At 43.2% G+C, this 18,589-nt stretch overlaps 1 protein-coding gene across 2 annotated transcripts in view; it reads left to right on the top strand.

The window, feature by feature from the left end:
- The first annotated feature begins 23 nt into the window (after positions 1 to 23).
- Positions 24 to 18,589, top strand: part of RSPRY1 (ring finger and SPRY domain containing 1) — a 35,818-nt gene continuing 17,252 nt past the window's right edge. The window contains exons 1-5 of one of the 2 annotated variants that reach the window (XM_077310478.1): positions 24 to 225; positions 11,282 to 11,775; positions 14,708 to 14,760; positions 16,271 to 16,383; positions 17,808 to 17,934. In XM_077310478.1, coding sequence (XP_077166593.1) covers positions 11,429 to 11,775; positions 14,708 to 14,760; positions 16,271 to 16,383; positions 17,808 to 17,934 — 640 coding nt within the window. In that variant the 5' untranslated portion in view covers positions 24 to 225; positions 11,282 to 11,428. Of the gene's footprint in view, positions 226 to 1,246; positions 1,268 to 11,281; positions 11,776 to 14,707; positions 14,761 to 16,270; positions 16,384 to 17,807; positions 17,935 to 18,589 lie in introns of those variants that run through there. The other variant, XM_077310479.1, reaches the window with a different exon arrangement.

Genomic DNA, 18,589 nt, shown 5'->3' with positions numbered 1-18,589 from the left:
GAAGAAAGGGAGAAAAGGGGGCGGGGCCGCCAGCGGGGAAGGGGGCGGAGCCGCCGCGCGCGGAATGGGCGGGCTCGTTGGGGCCTCCTCCATCTTTCCCGAGCGCCGCGTTGCCGCTGCCTGAGGAGAAGATGGCACAAAGGGGCTGCGCAGCCGACGCCCGCGCGACCTCCGGCCTGGCCGACTGAGGAGGGAAGGAAGGAAGGAAGGAAAGAAAGGCAGGCGGTGAGGCCACGCAGGGCCGGGCGGAGAGACGCGAGCCTGAGGAGAAAGGGGGCCGAGGGGGTGTGGGGAGCTGCTCGTGTCCTTCGAGGGAGGCCGGTGGTGGGCATCCCTCATGCTCCCGAAATCCCTGGGGATGGGGATGGGGGTGGGAGGTCTGCGGGGATGCGGCGCCGCTTCGAAGCTGCCATTTCCTCCCAGCGAGCTGCGATCCGGAGGTCAGTTTGCGATTCCGGGAGATCTCCAGGCCCCGCCTGGGGATTGGCAACCCTTGGGCGGCGCGGCCTTAACCCCCCCCCCCTCAATGTCTCGACCACGAGGCGCGTGTGGGTGAGAAAGCGACCCCATCCTGGGGGGGGGGGGTGCCTCATCGGGTTGAATGGCTTGCTCGCCTTCCCCGCACACGCCCCTCTTGGCAGGCAGGTGGGAAGGGGGAGAGGAGAGTCGCTGGCAAGGGATCTGGAGGGTGGGGGTGGGGGGCTATTGCATCCCCCTGCCCCCCAAAAAAGAAAGAGGGAGCGGAGAGATGCTGGTCTCCTTCTGCCAAGCCTAACAGATCCGTTGTGGCTGAAGCTAGGCTTGCCGCTGTCAGGCAGGGCGGCTTCTGCTGTTGATAAGGCAAAATGTGCCTTGGGCTTGCAAAGAAGGTAACTGGGAGGGTGTGGAGGAAGCACGCCGGGTGCTTTGAAGTGCGGCAGACTGGGCTGGTGACAACTGTGGTGTGGCAAGTGTGTTCAGTTCGAAGGTGGGGAGGCAGGCTCGATTTGTGCTCTGTGATCTTGGACCAGTCATTCTTTCAGCCAGGCTATTGAAGGGAATGGTTTTGAGGGGGGAAATGGAGGAGGAGGTCCTGAGAGGTGCGTTGAAATGAAAATATAATAACTAATATAATAACTAAAATATAATAACTAATAATAATAAGAAGAAGAACCTTGGGGTACTGAAAGACCACCTACTGCATATGGTTTTGGGAGCCAGACCCTACAGATATCTGAAGCAGTGGACTCAGGATGCATGTGTCACAAGAAACAAGTTGGCTTTTAAGGTATGTCCAGCGTGTGGATGCAAATGTATTTCTTGCTGCACAAGAACCTTTGGTAAGCCTGAGCCCATTTCTTCAAGTGTTTGTGCTTTTGCCTCATGAAAACTTATGCCATAACAAATGCGTTGGTCTCCAAGGAGCCACAAAAATCTTTGCTGTTTTTGAGGCAGCAGGATAAAACTAAATGCAATAATGCTGTTTTGGTATTTGATGAGCATTTTTGTGCTTGGGGTTTAAGAAAGACAGTCCTTGAAGTTTACGTGTGTGTGTGTGTGGGGGGGGGATATTTCCTAAATTGTGCTGTTTAGCTGTCTTGAGCTCTGGGTGAAAGGCAGGATGTAAAGTATTAAATATTTTCCAGTGGGTGGCAAACTGGAAAAGATGTACCCATGCATTCCAGGAACTGGAATGTGCTTGTAGAACGTGTGTTACGGTACTGGCTTTACACCGATTTGTGTACACAACTGACGCTAGAGCACATTAGCATGAATTTTTCTTAACAAAAATCAGTAACAGATCTGATATGCATATAGGCTAGATGCTGAACTTGTGTTTAAGTGATTTTAAAATGGATTATTTAAGTGAGTGTTGTACGAATCAAAATTGGCAAACAAACTCAAAAGCTGAACTTTCTTGAGCCATTGTTTTGAGGGCGGGAGGTCCATTTTCATTGTTTCTGCCACTGGGTAAGGTAGTTTCCATGGTGTGATGTGGTAGACTGTACAGACTAGTAAAAATGCATTTGGGATCATTTCAGTATTTCATACTTCCAATTTAGTTGATTTTGTTAAGCCAGAATGACAGTTGGGAAGCTGTTCAAGGATAGCTGATATGTTAAGTATCTTTGGAGAAGTGCTTCTCCAAAGATGTACTACATTCTTTGAAACCATATCCCACAGGTGTCAACTTTAATACCTTCTTCCTCTCCATAGATCTTGTTTTTATTCGTTATTTCTGTATTATCCAGCCTGCAGACACTGTCAGGAATGCATTCTCAGATCTTGTAATCTCACCACTGGCCAGTCCATGCGTGCATAGACAGTAAAAAAAAACTTAATTAATGTTAGCTTCTGTGCTTGTGTTAAGTCAGCTGGCAGTGAAGAAAAATATTAATGCAGGTGTATACTTCTCTTTAAAGGAGGAAGTACTCCTACTTTTTGCCTGTTTGGACAGCTGTAATCATGCCTTCATCACCGAGGACAAAAGTTCATTACTCTTACAACTCTTTGACAGTATGAGTAAAAAAGGGTTGTTTATTCACTCGCCTGTGTAATGTTGAAAATATGTGCCTTTAAGATGAGATTTCTCTGGAGTTGAATAAGGTAGCTTATGAAGGTAGGGGCTGTGTTTACTGTGAGCAAAAAATTCCACAAGAACCAGGGCAAAATTAAACTAAGCTAAGGAATGGCATGCAGAGAAACCCTGAGGGGAGCATTCTTCCTCTGGAGATAAGATGAGGTTTACTAGGGATCACCTTTAGTACCACCTCCCCCCAAAAAAAGTTATGAGAAGGATGACATCACCACTCTGTGGGTTATGTGCCCTGTGCTGATGGACAGTTGATTCTCTTCCCGTTTTAGGTTAGCAATTCTAAAACTGTGTGCCCCAAGAAATCAATTTGTGAGCCCTAAGTACCCACCCATAAAGAAAACTGCCTACTGTTTGTCTGCATAATTTAAGAAGAGTTTGGTTCTTAGATGCTGCTTTTCTCTACCCGAAGGTGTCTCAAAGCGGCTTACAATTGCTTTCCCTTTCCTCTCCCCACAACTGACACCCTGTGAGCTGGGTGAGGTTGAGAGAGCCCTGATATCATTGCTCGGCCAGAACAGCTTTATCAGTGGTGTGGCGAGCCCAAGGTCACCCAGCTGGCTGCATGTGGAGGAGCAGGGAATCAAATCTGGCTAGACAGATTAGAATTCTTCACTCCTAACTACTACACCAAACTGTTACCTTCCAGGTGAAATTATTAAAGAAGCCATCTGATTGGATCATTTAATCTTTCCCAAGAGACAGCAGAATAAGCCGCCGTTTGAGGAAGTACCTGTTACATCTTTGCATGAACTGAATATGTGGGCTTTTTTTCCTTCCTGCCAGGAGAATGCCCAGAGTTGTGATTCATGCAGAAGCGGGGAGGAGCCTCCAGCCAGAATGTTCAATTGCCAGTGCATTAAAGTAGAGATTGCCCAGTCAAGGTGAATTCGGTGTACTTCCAAATTTTAACTAGAGAGAAAAAGTGCATGTGTCTTGGGAAATTTGTGAAAACACTATATTCAATGAACCAGGTAGCTTATGAAGGAGAGAAAAGCAACTTCCTCCCTTTTATTGGAAATAACAGTGTATTCTCTTGTTTCCTTTGGTCCTGAAGAAATTAATACTGCTTGAAGTCTGAAGTGACCATGTCTTAGATTGGGGGGGGGGGGTTTCCCTAAGGTTTTCAGGGTTTTTGAAACACTTTTCTATGTTAGAGCCAAATGTACCTAAATGCTGCCTGTTACTTTAGTGCTTATAATGAAAATTAGGTTAAGCTGGTTGCTTCAGGGCAGTTAAGAGTTCCAGTATATTACAAGCATCACTTGCAGCTTCTTTTTTTTTAATGCGTCAGAGACGAGTGTCATGTTGCATTTAATACTCTGGTACAAAATGATTCCGGTGATGCTTCTTATCGTACAAGATATCAATGCAGTAAGAAGTCTTTGTGTTCCATGGAATTCTTCAGTCAGTAGTTGTATATAGGTTTGACATCCTGGTACTGTATATGGCCCATTTGAGGTCTTCTGTCTTGCATGTGACAATTTTAGTTAGATCTACACTGATTTTCTATTATTTTCGATGGGCCCTTTATTGATTAATCAAAAACGGCAGGAAGTGGCCTCAGCTCCGATCACTTCTGTATAGACATCAGCTTACAACATTCTGTCATGTGCAAATATAAACAAGAAACTAGAATGGTGGTATACAAACTGCTTATGAAGGTCAGGTTGATTCTTGTTTTTAATGTCCATGTTGACTAACTGCAGGAGCCAGTGCCTAGTGGTAGCTTTAAATACAACTGTTGATGATCTCCCATACAAATGAACAGCGGCTATTCACTTCAGAGTGGAAAAGAGAAACATTGTAATTGGGATGGGATGTTGTTATGGGAAAGACAACAAAAAGACAGAAGGGGGGGGGGGGCTTAATCCAGAAAGAACTTAATTGAGAACTAAAATGTCAAAGAAGTTAGAATATGAAGTCCCAATAGTTCTGTATTTAAACTTAAAACATAAATATTACCATAAAATACAAAAATACATGTATAATGAATTAGATCAAAACAAATCTAGATGCAAATAGTAGTTTTGAATCAGAATAAAACATAGACCATTTGTGACTAACCAAATGTGTTTTGGCCAACTGGCCTTCTTCAGTGGTAAAACAATGTTTTACATAGTGGCTCCAGACATTATAATAATAATACATTTCTTAAACTTGGAAAAAATTGAAAATGTTTTAGTATAAATATCTGTGACCTAAGACAGAGAGATAATTCAGAGGCCTCAGTTTAAATAACCTGCTGCCTTGGTCAGGTACATGTGACTTCATTGTTTAATCAGTTGTGCACCTTCCTCTCCTGGTTCCTCCAGAATTGTTTAGATGCAGTCCCGGGTCAATAGTATGTAATAGGGTCACTGTTGCATACTATTGGCTCCAGCCTTCTACTTGTGGTAACTGAGGAACCTAGTGTGGCTAGGTAGAACTGTACATTTGTGTCCTTCTCACTTTCACTTGGGAGCCCTTGAACAGGTTTGGTTTCCCGCTTGCTCTTACACAGTTCAAGACTGTTAATCATATATAGGGGCCATTAGCACAACAGAGCTGGATACATACCACATTGTTTTGAAGCTCGCCACCCCCAAAGTTACATGAATGCTTCTGGGAAGTGCTAATGCCTGCCACTGGGTGTTGGGTGGGTGGGTAGATAGTGCCATACAATAACTGCTAGTATGTAATAACCACGGTCCACCTGGCCCATATGTTTCCTGATGTGCATAGAGCCACACTGCAGGGTTAATAGAAACTGAGCCCATAAATTGCATGATCACAGGTGTATTCTCCAGATACACAAAGTATTTGGTAGGATTATTAGAACAGCAAATATGTAGCCTTGTTTTAGGAAGTTAGATGAAAATTTGCTAGCAGAATGCCTGTTTCTGATACAGATGTTGGGGTTTTGCAGGTTTGTATGGTACAAAGGCTCAGAGGAGAGTCAGTATCTTTTGTAGTAATTCTTTGCAGCTCCCCACTGGAAAGATCCAGGCCACTTGGGATTGAGGATGTTACTGGCATCATCATTGTGTCCCCCACATGCAGCATTCTGCTTTCTTCCAGATAAATGGATGGTGGTAATAATTGATTTTCAATGAAGAAAGTAAAAGGTGCAGTCACAAGCCTTCATTGAGGCTTACGTTGCTTTCTGCCCCCAGGTGACTGCTTGGAGAACAGAGTCTTCACCTACCTGTACATCTTCATCCCAGCTGCATTTTTGGTAACATCAACCTCATGGACTGGTTTTTACATAGGTTCCCTTTTGCAGAAGATCATGGGAGTCATGTGGGCATATGGCCAAGCAAGCGCCATATGTTAAACATTTGTAGCAGCTCTGTTTAGGATTGCACCGCTAATCTCCAGTTTGAGATTATTGAGTCCTCGGCCATTCTGGTTGAGCTTGGAGTAGCTTGGTAATAGAGGAGATCCTCTGTGCATCCAATTTTGGATTTTTGAAGATGATTCAGAGGAGACATACTACTTTTTGCCCATCATGAGGCAATTATGATTGATGGTAACAAAATATTTGGGGCTGTGAATCATAGGTTGTTTCCCTATTATAGAAACAACGATGCCAAAGCTGTTTCTACCCTCATTCTTTACAGACCCCCTTGCTTGATGTTTTACACTCGAACATGCATGTTCCGCAGGAAGACTGTCCAGTTCAGTTGTGCATGCCGGATTCCGTTTCAAGGTTACTAATGGTTTGATTTTGGGATTTTTTTGAACTAAGGTTCTCTTGTAATGAGTAATCAGAAGAGCAGAGGTGGAAAGCACCCATCAGAGCAGGGAAGTAGAGGTCGTTGAACTGGATCAGGAGTTGCCAGTGAAGAAATCCCAAAGATGCTTTTAAAATACCAGTGGGATTTCTCCTATAATTATGAGGTCTTGTGATGTCTACCTCCCCCCCCCCCCCCATGGCATCGTGTCTAGGATTGTGCTGAAGCCACTAGATTCATTTCACCATAACCATTTGGGCTGTTTATGCTGGTTGCCTCTCAAGTTACCAGGGAAAAAAAAAGAAAAGGTTGGCTTACGTTGCTGGAAAATAGTCATGCTTGCACGTGTACTTGCTGTATGCATTTTTCCCCATACACATCCTGAAATAGCAAAGCTCCAAGGGACCAAGCAGTCATTGGAAGATTTTTATCTGCCAAATCTAAGTATTCATTTTTAGCACAAATATGACAACCTAGTTAGATTGAATCTTTGTGGGGGTAAATAGTTCTTTACCAGATCTTTTAATTTCAATGGTCCACAGAAAATGTCTCTTTTAAAAATAAATTCAGAAAGTAGCATTACGGGATGTCAAAAGATCCTAGAGTGCATTTGTTGATCTGTTCTGAAAATTGCCAGTGATGGGCCTGGAGGGGGTCTCCAAGTGGGCACATACACAGCTATGCTTCCTAACCATATTCTGCATGATCATTCCAATTCTGGCAACCTGAAGAATGTTTCAGGGGTTTCTTAATGGTAAAGGAGTTGAGAAAGACTTCAGTAGGTACAAACTCAAAAGTGGCTTGCTCTGGGCTTTTGCAGTTGTTTTGGTCTATGCTGCTTTCTTTTGTTTTTAAATGGTTCACCATATTAAGTATATTTGGATTTGTGGGTCACCACAAACCTGCTTCCCAGTGCTGTGTTTTCGTCTTCAAAAAAGATGTGTTGGTCAGCTGCTGCAGTCGCAGATATTATTTTTTAAGGCAAATCACAAACATGGATCTGGAAAATGGGGCCTCCATTTCGTGCAATGGAGGTGTGGGCAGTTATATATGCTCAGATAGATGTCTTGAAAGGAGGAGAAGGGAATTAATGTATATACTGGCTGCTTTCCCCCTGAAATTATGCCATCCCCACTTTCCCAGAGCTATGTTTGCTGCCAAATGTACAGCCTAAAGATATTCTGGAATATTTTGATTACGTGCTCTATATGTACGTATGTGTGCAAGAGCATGAGAAACTCCTACAACGATTATCAGGACATGACAGTTAAAGGCTTGTGGTTCTCTTTATCTTTGCCTTTTAATGTAATTTCATTTTCAGGAAAAAGCTTGGCCCGCTGAGAATCATAATAAGGCTCCCTCATGATGCTGCAGCAAGAACCCTGCTATAGCTAGCTCATGCTGTATGATAAGGATAAAAACTGGTAACTATATTTAGTCACACGCTGTGGGTATGGCATGTAGCAGTTTAGAAAAGTGGATGGAATAGTAACTCTCCTAGACTTACATCACTGTCTCATTGGGTGGACAATTTACGTGGTGAGCTGTGACTTGCCTCACGAACGTGCTTAAAATTACTAGTTGTTTAAATTTTAGGGCAAGCAGCTTAATTTCAAAGTTCCATTTGCCTTGAACATCATTGTGATCAAAAGCTAGAGGTTTTCAAAACATATCCCAGGAACCAGGGGTCGTCAACCTGTGGTCCTCCAGATGTCAATGAACTACAATTCCAATGAGCCCCTGCCAGCATTTGCTGGCAGGGGCTCATGGGAATTGTAGTCCATTGACATCTGGAGGACCACAGGTTGACGATCCCTGCCAGGAACTAAAGAAATCAGTCGTGGCCGAAAACTATCCTGAAAGACAGCATTGGTTCAAGTATTGGGCTAGGACAGCAGTCCTCATTCCATGGTTAACCAGAGCCATACTCCCAGTCAACCAAAAGAAATTGAGTAAAACCACGACCCCCCCCCCTACTGTGGCTCTTTTCCTGAGGTGATAGTATAGGAGCTGCAGGTAAAGATGGGGTGGTGTTGGGCAAGGTGAGGCCTTTATTCCTGTCCCTGGCATGAGGCCATCAGGTCATGGAAGCTTGCAGCTTACATGACCTCTAGTCCCTGCGATGGTGGTGGTTTCAAGGCAAGAACTACCTCCCAAACACAAGGCCATAATGACCTTGATCACTTTTCTAGAACATGGAGCAGGTACTACATTGAACAGCAGTTCACAGAAGAACCACAAGAGGCCTATTAAACAGCCTCATTCGGTTCTCAAACCACTGAATAAATGTCAGATCAATGTGACCCAAGTTCACTCTGTATGACCAACTTGCATTCTGCCGCGGAAACTTGCTGTTTAACTTGGGCCAGTCTCATGCTTTCAACTTAACCTACCTTGTCTGGTTGTTGTGATGGAGCAATGGAGGAGGCCACCCCAAGCTTCTTGGAGAAAGGATGGGATAAAAGTGTAGTAAGCAAATGAACATCATTGCTAGTTTTCCATAGCAGCCTTTAGCGATATATCTTGATCACTATCTAGAGCTGGCTCCGTTTACACAGAGGGCAAATTGCAGTACACACAAACCCTCACAACATTGTAGGGTATTTGTAGCAGGCATGCATGCAGTTCACTAGCAGTACATTAATCTGAGATGGTTCCCTCAAAATAGAAATAACTAAGAGTGTGGTGAGGGTTAGGAATCTTTAGATTTTTGTGATGTGAAATCTAGCAAGGTAATAGACTGTCTGCCATTCATAGGTGTTGCAGTCATATAACGATAAAGTTCTTATTAGCAGTTTCACAAAAACAAATGGTTAATTATGCTTATCTCTTTTGAGAAAACTGTAAACTGGCATTTTAAAAAAGCACCAAGCCATATGGAAGGCCTGCTTCTCTTTATCACTTCCCTTCACTGTGTATATGATGCGTCACTTACTGCTTTAGAGGAAAATATTAAATTCAAAGAGAATATAATGTTTATAGAACATGACTAACTATCTAGATTAGAGATGTAACATTTCCTAAAATTCTGAATTGAAGGGTACTGTTTCTAGACTTTTTAAAGGAAAAAATGGGGGGAAATGAATATTTGAAATATATACCATATGTATGTATTGGCCCTAAGCTTATTTTAGTTTTCCACAAACCAAATTGCAAGTAAATCTAACATCATTGAGAAAGTTGTAGCCTGTCCTTCCTCAAGACAGGTATCTTTTGTTTCACCATCTGAAGAAGTGGGAACACATCACACATTTTGCTGTAAATCCAGTGATATTTGGACTCTAGCACTGAAAACAAATTCCTCAACAGTGTTATCATACACATTGTATATTAATAGTGGATATGTTAATTGCATTTAAGTAATAGATTCATCTTCAAAGATGTTGTAAGTTTAACAGTATATTCAAGAATTGTAATTCTCTTGCTATGGATTGTTAAGAACGTAAGAAGAGCCCTGCTGAATGGGACTAATAGTCCATCGAGTCCAGCATCCTGTTTCACACAGTAGCTAAACCAGTTCCGCTGGATGGCCAGCAACAAGGCATAGAGGCTGAGGCCTTCCCCTGATGTTGCCTCCTGGCCGGGGGATTCAGAGGATTAGTGCATCTGTATGTGAATGTTCCCTTCAGCCACCATGGGCAGTAGCCATTGATACATTTATCCTCCATATGATTCTAACTAATCCCCCTTTAAAGCTGTTTATTCCTATGGCCATCATCACTACATCATCTGGCTATGAATTCTACATTTTAATCACCCTCTGTGTGAAGTAGTATTTTTTTATGTCTATCCTGAACCTACTACTCATCAGCTTCACTGGAGGCCCTGGAGTTCTGGCAAAAGGGAGAAATATTTATCTTTGTCAACTCTCTCTACCTCATGTGCTCTATCATGTCCCCCCTTAGTCAAATATTAGAGTCCTCAGCATTTCCTCAAAGGGAAGGTGCTCTAATCCCCTAATCACTGATGTTTCAGTGAGTAAAATCATGTGTTAAAAAGACATTCTTTCCAAAAGGGGAAGGGGGATTCTTAGCAGGCTTCTGGTTTTCCCCCAGATGTCCAGTTTTTCTGTTGATGAAAATCAAAGGGTAGGTCTTTCAGAATATTTTTTTCCTGTTTTTTCCTATCTCCCTTGTGGGGGAGGCTTTAAATTTGTAAATGTGACTTTTAAAAGTTAAAAATACAAACATTGGATAATTAGAAGAGATTGCTTGCTTTAATTCTAGGTACAGAAGAGGCAAGTGAAGCATTTTTAAAATCATGGTCTGAGAAAGAACTGGAGAAAATTAGCCGCACACGGAAAGGAAATATTTAGGTGTCTGGTTACTTGGTGCTGCCACATGGAAACTTGAAATATTTTCCTAGTCCTAAAAACAAGCCTGTCTCTACCCACACGCCATGACTCTGTTCCCCTACAGCTGCTTCGGGATCCACACTGTGAATGAAGCCTTCCTTGTATGTAAAATGAGAGAGAAAAGTACTTGACTGTCTAATTCTCTCAATAAAATCAGAGTCCAGTAGCATCTTTTATTGTGCTACTTTGGACCAACACAGCTACCCATTTGAACCTAATTCTCTCAAGACACTCGACATCCATAGCTAGCTTAATGCAGCGTTTGGCCTCCTATGGCAACTGTCAACACGTGTTAGACACACCATATAATTTTGAGGCCAGGCCTTTATAATTTATTGGAAAGTTTTGGAATAGGGGTGGATGTGTGGAGGGATCTTCACAGAGCTCTGGATACTTGCTTGAAAATTATATGAATGAAATACGTAGTGGCAATATAAAAATTAGCAACCTATGGGATAAGTGGGCAGGATATTCCGCAGGGTCAGATATAGATTGGTTCTAGGTGGACTTGTCATTAAGGGTCTCTGAAAAAAGAATCCATACCTAAAATTATTCTGTCACTTGGAGAAGAGCTTGTTTACATTATAGTCCAATTCAAATCTGTATGTTATTAAGATATATTTTTTTCTTTCCCTGCAGGTTTCTTTTGAACATCCAATGTGTATCTCCAATGAGAATGTCGGAAACTAAACCAGCCATTTCCCATCCATTCCACTTGTTACAAACTCCTATTATGCAAAGGCCACCTTTCAGGATTCCAAAAACATTGCTCTTAAAACTGTCTAGATGATTGTCGTCGCTTTGATTGTGTTCTATGTGAGCAGAAGCCTTCTCCAAGGTTTACGGCTGACTCTTGAACAGCACATTCGCTGGCTGCTGCGAACCTTGGGGAATACCAGCATGGGCAATTCCTGCGTTTGTCGAGAAGATAGCGGGGCAGAAGACAATGTGGAGTCCAGGAGTCGCCAGGCAGAGAACAGCAGACTACCGGTACCTGAAACACGGAGCCATTTGAGAGACCCAGTAAGGCCCCCACGGCGGGGGCGGGGACCGCACGAACCAAGAAGAAAGAAACAGAATGTAGATGGATTAGTACTTGACACGTTGGCAGTAATTCGGACTCTAGTTGACAAGTAAGTACTTCTTGAAGAACAAAATTATACGGAATAAACTCTTCCCTTCCAGACTCCTGTGCTGGTGGCTTAGTGATGGCTGGGATATAATAGCTCCCTCTCTGGGTATGATGTGAAATAATTCCCATGGAAGCATAAGCAAGCACAACTTTGTGTGAGAACTGGGGAGGAGAACCCTCTGGCTTTTCAGGAGAGATTCTTTGCTTTTATCATCTTTCTACTTGAATACTTCCTGAGAGCTTGCTTCTAAATCCACCTTTCATTTCATTGAAATGGTCTGGTAACTCAGTCCAATTCTTTTGAGGTGGACTCACTGCAATGCCTTACTTCTGTTGAGATGGGCAATGCCAAATGGCAAAAACCCTTTCGCATCTTTACTTCCCATGGAGAGTTCTGTGGCTCCATCATGCTCAAAAAGTGCATACAGGTGTATCTCACAGAGGTGATTCAGGTGTCCCTTGCTAAGAAATACCACAGGGGCTGGAGTCAGCCAACTGATGAGTGTAAGCTCAATCCTCGCTGTTGTGGCAGTGGCACACCGAATCGTAAGATTAGACGGAGTATGCTAAGGAGACCGTTTCTAGAGAGCCAGTTTGGTGTAGTGGTTAGGAGTGCGGACTTCTAATTTGGCATGCCAGGTTCGATTCTGCGCTCCCCCACATGCAACCAGCTGGATGACCTTGGGCTCGCCACGGCACTGATAAAACTGTTCTGACCGAGCAGTGATATCAGGGCTCTCCCAGCCTCACCCACCCCACAGGGTGTCTGTTGTGGGGAGAGGAATGGGAAGGCGACTGTAAGCCGCTTTGAGCCTCCTTCAGGTAGGGAAAAGCGGCATATAAGAACCAACTCTTCTTCTTCTTCTAGGTGAGAGACTACCGTGGTTGCTTTCTGAACTTGTGTTTTGAATATACCTCTACAGAGGCAGAAACTATACTTCCCTCCCCACTCCCTCTTCACTTCTACAATTGACTGACTTTGGGGGCCACTGAGAAAATCTCAGACTTTTGCAGACTTTGTTTCTTTGTGTGTAGGCCTGTTTCCCTTTAAGTTGCAGTCCCATACATGCATGGCAGGAGTAAACAGCATTGAATTCAGTGGGATTTGCTGTAGAATAAACCTACATTGGCTTTAATCTCCTGAGGCATGAGACTAACATCCAGTTCAAATACGCGGGCACACACATGTACAATCCTTTTGCCATCTTCTCACAAAAGCCTTTTCCACGCAGGGCATTCTTCTATTGGGGTGTTCCCTGCACAGGTGCCTACAGGTGCTGGCAGTGGGCAGGACTCTGTTGCTCAGGCAGCCCTTTTTCCAGCTGTTGTTGCTGAGGCTCAGCAGCAAGAGGAGGAGCTTCTTGAATTGTCTTTTGGGGCCAAGAGTGTTTTGGCTCTGGAGCTCACCCTCGGGACTGAAAGGCTTCTGGAGGAGCTAAAGGAGAAGCTGAAAGCCCTGGTTCCTCATTGCGTTAGGATTTTGCAAGTCTGAAAGTAGGCTTGTGCACTTCAGCCACTTTGGCAGCCATTCAAGCCTGAGGCAGCCAGCACCACGATGCATGCTGGGGGGGGGGAGCGGGGCCACCAGTGGTGCATGTATGCAGGCCCAGAGCTCTGCTCCTATGTGCGGTCATTGCCCCTCCCCCCTGTGCTGTAGGCCTGGCCACCTCGGGCTTGAATGGCTGACAAAGCGCACCAAAGCACAAAAGCCTATCTGGATCCACCAGAAAGAACTGAAGCATAGCATAAGTATTAATGTGGTACATTAAGAGGTACAGAAATTACATAATTGGATATTACATAATAGGAACCTACTTAACACTCTTATATGCAGTAGTATAGACCACTGTCTCAATCATTTATCCAAGTAAGATTGTGAGCACTTTTGTACAGTACAAAACTCTCACCTGTGCAGAAATGCCCGCTTAAATAGTTCAGTCTTGCAAAATTTTTAGAAGGTCAGGAGACTGGGAGATTTCCTTACCTTGTTGGGCAGGTCATTCCACAAGGCAGGAGGCACAACAGAGAACAAGGAGTTGTTGATTTTGCTAATTTGCAGAATCAGCTGCTGTCCACACTCAAGCTTTCTGTGTTTCTGTAACATCTAAGTATGGATCGCTATATAATTTTCTCTTACTGCATTTTATGTTTAGAAGCTAAACTTGGGGCAGTTTATAGTGCAATTTGCTGTTTGTCTTGAACAGTTGCCTGTTCTCCCTCCTGTTGATGATGTTACTTTATACATGTTTAGATGTAGCCCCTCTTTGCCATTACCCTTCATACAAGCATAATTATATTACACTGCTTCTCCAGCTCTTAGAAAAATTAGCGTCTCTGGTCTCTGAACCTTATTTTAGTGTATAATGTTGTCTTTGGCTGTAATCTAGAGCAGGGGTAGTCAACCTGTGGTCCTCCAGATGTCCATGGACTACAATTCCCAAGAGCAAACGCTGGCAGGGGCTCATGGGGATTGTAGTCCATGAACATCTGGAGGACCACAGGTTGACTACCCCTGCTCTAGAGAATCCCCACTGTGTACAGCAAGAGGTTTTGCAAAAATGTCAGGTGCTTTGGTTTTCTTTTTTTTTTACTTCTTCAGCAGACTGTGCACTGCCATGAAAGCTGTTGTACTTTTCACAGTGTATAAAATGCTACTTGTAGCTTTCCCAAAGGGAAATCTTTCAGGCACATAATCACTTAGTGAGTCCCTGGATTGCACTTTAGGGGGTTCTGTTCTCCTGGGGCTTGATGGGATGAATATAGTTTTTGGACAGTTTCCACTGATAGTATTCCGTTTGATCTTCCGTTTGGTTTGCTCTGGAGAATGAGTCCTCTCTATTGTAGCAAGTCTTGAGAAGTCTCAGAGTCGGCATCATTCTCTGCTTAATTCAGCGATTGCTGACAGGCATGTATTCTTTTTATTTTTCTTTCAGTGACCAGGAACCTCCTTATTCAATGATGACTTTGCACGAAATGGCTGAAACAGGTATTTATTTCTATTGTGTAGCACTTCAGTTTACAGTCTTATGAAAAAAATTCATTTGGCTCAGAAAAGGAGCTTAACATTTGTATTGCTCATTCCCTTCCTGGGGCTCGTTCCAGTGATCAGTCCTTACTCAAATAACACCACTAGACAGTGAGCTCAGTAACATTTTAATGAGCTTAAATCGTATACCTGTCAGATATGACTAAATGTATGAGGTTTGTAGTTGCAAAATCAGCCCTGCCAGCTGCCACAGAGCTCAAGAATGATGGGGCTTATTTGTTTCTTTACAGGGAGCTACTAGACAGGCCTGGGGGTAGCAAAAAGGGAACAGGTGTGCACTTTGCTCCCCAGGAATGCTGTAATTATGGTCAGGAGCTACAGAAGTGTCACAGAATGTGTGTTGCTTCCCCCAAGTCACTGTACCTTTGTACCATTCTGCTGTATGGAGCAGTTGCACAAGTCAAAATCTTGGTGTTTTGGGGTTGCTCTTCACTACCTTGGAAGGTTTTTTAACAGTATGTTTCCAAAGAATGTACCTTAAGAATTGTAGGTGAATTGTAAGTGACTTTTATAGAACAGTTAAAGATGTATCCATTTCCTGTTTTCCAAATTTCTAACAGGAGTCTTTGACATGAAACTGGAGCTTGAACATATTCAGTCCTTTGAGATCTTTTATTGCAATTTAGCAATTCTAAATTGATGGAGTTACTAACATATGGGAAAGCAAAATCAAGCCAAAATACTGCCAGAAGTGGCCCTATTTATGTCTGCCTCTCTCAACTGTATTTCCTTCCTCTTTCCCTTCTTGCAGAGAGGTTTGGAGAAAAATGCCAAGATAAGAAACAGTGTTGCTTGGGGTGGATTGATCAAAATAACTTTCAAGAGCAGAAGCTTTTGAGAGTTCTGCTGATCCTATTTTAATATCTAGCCAAGTGGTATTTGCCTTTTTATATATAGATGATGATGATGATAACATGGTAACCAGCTTTATATCTTTCAATCCTTGTCATCTTCCAAATAAGTTAGGCCCTATTTGTAGTGGTAGCATATCAAAGATGCAGTGAATCTATGCAATATTTCTCTTCTTCTTCCCTTCCCCAAATCTGGAAAGCATGAGTGTACTTTACCTCTTCATGCCCAATGCATGAGTTGGATTTGGAAGCGATATAAGGAGGAGGCGATGTGTTATTTCTGCTCTCAAAGCCAAAACTTCCAGTGGCGAGGGCAAGATTTCAGCTTGCTATCGCACCTGCTGAGTTAAAAAAAATTAAATTCAAGTGTGAACATGTCTTAACTGTACTCCCTCGAGTAATAAGTATTTGTGCTTCCTCCAGAGAGCTGCTACATATCTCAACCAGCAGCTGATGAATTTGGAGGCTATGGCTGAGGTTTGTTATATAGACAGATCTTGAAAGATGCTATCGAAGTTGTACTTTTGATAGTTGTTGACACATAAATGCAGATTAAACCCTATGCAAAGACAGTTGCCTCTCTCTCTTATGGTCGACAGATGAAGGCTGGCTGGAAGTCGTCCAATCCTTAATTAGAGTTATTCCATTAGAAGATCCCCTGGGACCAGCTGTTATAACTTTACTACTGGATGAGTGTCCATTGCCAACAAAAGTGAGTTTAATGCATATGCAGCCTTCCACCTGAGTCTAACAACATGTAGCAACTGCTACCATGGAGCTAATGCTATTTTTGACAACGTTCGTCTTAAGAATTGGCTAATGATGGCTCTTGGGTGGGTTTGCATCAGCTTTGTAGCCCAGATAAAAGTGGCAAATCGAAGAGCAACTGGCAAAAGCGTTGTGACATGGACAGACAGTGAGTCACTCAGTGTGATGTCCTATTTGCGAGGGGAATGTAAGGAAAAGAAAAATCTTTGTAGAAGGGGCTTTTAAAGAAATCATTTTAAAATAATGAAATCTTATTCATTCTGGGTTGTTGTTTGGCCAAATGTTAAGAAGCTCCAGAATTCACCTACGGCTTGCCATTCTGCAGCAATGTTGTCCTTACCTATTGATCCATATTTGGCCAGTAATTTACTTCCATGATAGCTGTACCACATGTAGGACCATCAAAAGCATGACTACTGACATTTATTTTTTTTTAACAGTTCTGCAGTGCATATCCTGATTTGCAGTCAGATGCAACACCAGCCTGGAGTTCTGATAAAATGCTTCAGTTCTGTCAAATGCTTTCTTCTGTCTAGAAATTCTTGTCATGGTAGTAATGTGTGGCAGAATGGATTTTGGTTTTCCCCATTGGCTATGATTCTGGGAGTAGCTGCTGAAATTTAGAGGCAGTGATTTCAGGATTGCAGCTTTATGTCACTGAGGGCCTCAATGGGGTCAATACGGACTCCAGGCAGCAGATGGGTTCTGAAACATTTCTTGAAGTGTTGTTAGTTCTTACTGTCGCATAGATTATGGAGGGGTATGTGTTTCAACTGAAGGATTTTAAAACAGATGCAAGAAAGGGAAGTCCACTAAGTTTTTCTATGCTTATGATTTCCAAGCATGTATCAGTGATACGTGTACCGCATGTATCAGTGGATCACTTAAACCTTAAGTAGTAGTAGAAGAAGAAGAGCTGGTTCTTATACACCACATTTCTCTGCCAGAAGGAGCCTCAAAGCGGCTTACAATCGCCTTCCCTTTCCTCTCCCCACAACAGACACTCTATGAGGCGGATTCAAGTGGGTAGCTGTGTTGGTCTGAAGCAGCACAATAAAACAAAACCAGAGTCCAGTGGCACCAGAGTCCAGTGGCACCTGTGAGCTTTCGAGTGCAAGCACTCTGGGGCTGAGAGAGCCCTGATATCACTGCTCGGTCAGAACAGCTTTATCAGTGCTGTGGTGAGTCCAAGTGGGGGAGTGGGGAATCAAACCCGGCCTGCCAGGTTAGAAGTCCGCACTCCTAACCACTACACCAAGTACCTTGGTGATGCATTCTTAATAACAGTTTGTTGAGCAGAGATGAAAAGGGAGTATGTCCTTCATTAGGGAACATGGTGCTGACTGCATATTAAACTTTATCTTTTAGGATGCGTTGCAGAAGTTAACAGAAATACTGAATTTAAGTGGAGCTGTAGCGCGCCAGGATGCCTGTCATCCTGCCAAACATCGGAACACAACTGCAGTCCTGGGCTGTTTAGCAGAAAAGCTTGCAGGTAAGGAATGCTTACTTTTATGCTGTAGTGAGAGAAGATAACTTGCTTCTCCATCCCACCTGTTTCCAGTCCACGAGTTGTACAGAACAAATGTACTCTGTGCAAATCCCAATTATATTCGGTCTGCTGAAGTGCTTAAAGCCTTTAATTCTCCAACTGAAATGTCTTAAAAGCACTTAACTTCCACTGGGCTGTGCTCAAAATGTGATAGTTGTGACCAGAGGTTTGCTTTTAGTGACTAATGGGGAAAAGACTCCAGTGTATTATGCCATATAAATAACTTTTTATAGCTGGCAGAATGGGAAGGTTGAGGATGCCTCTTTCATTGTGATGCCATCTTAGAAGGATTGGTGCTGCCCATAGCTTCCCCTCCCATGAGATTCCTTGGCAAGTGGCATGCCCTAGCAAGCTACTAGTGAATGGACAGGGGGAGATACGCTGTTACAGGCTGGAGCTGAAATATATCGTCACTGCTGCTATGTCTGTGGCCTTCTAAGTCACTTAGACAAGTTTGAAAACTATTACTGGTTTTAAAAATCTTCGTTTAAAGTTTCCCAGTTTTTTCATGATTGCTTATTGTCTGCAAAGGGAAGATAACAGGGAAGGCAGAGTAGCATACTAAACTTTTTTTTTGAAACTGACTTTAAAAAAGTAA

Source organism: Paroedura picta, chromosome 14, assembly GCF_049243985.1.
Source record: "Paroedura picta isolate Pp20150507F chromosome 14, Ppicta_v3.0, whole genome shotgun sequence".
Classification (NCBI taxonomy): Eukaryota; Metazoa; Chordata; class Lepidosauria; order Squamata; family Gekkonidae; genus Paroedura; species Paroedura picta.
Note: the sequence above shows the minus strand (reverse complement) of the source record. Positions and strands in the feature narration are given on the sequence as shown.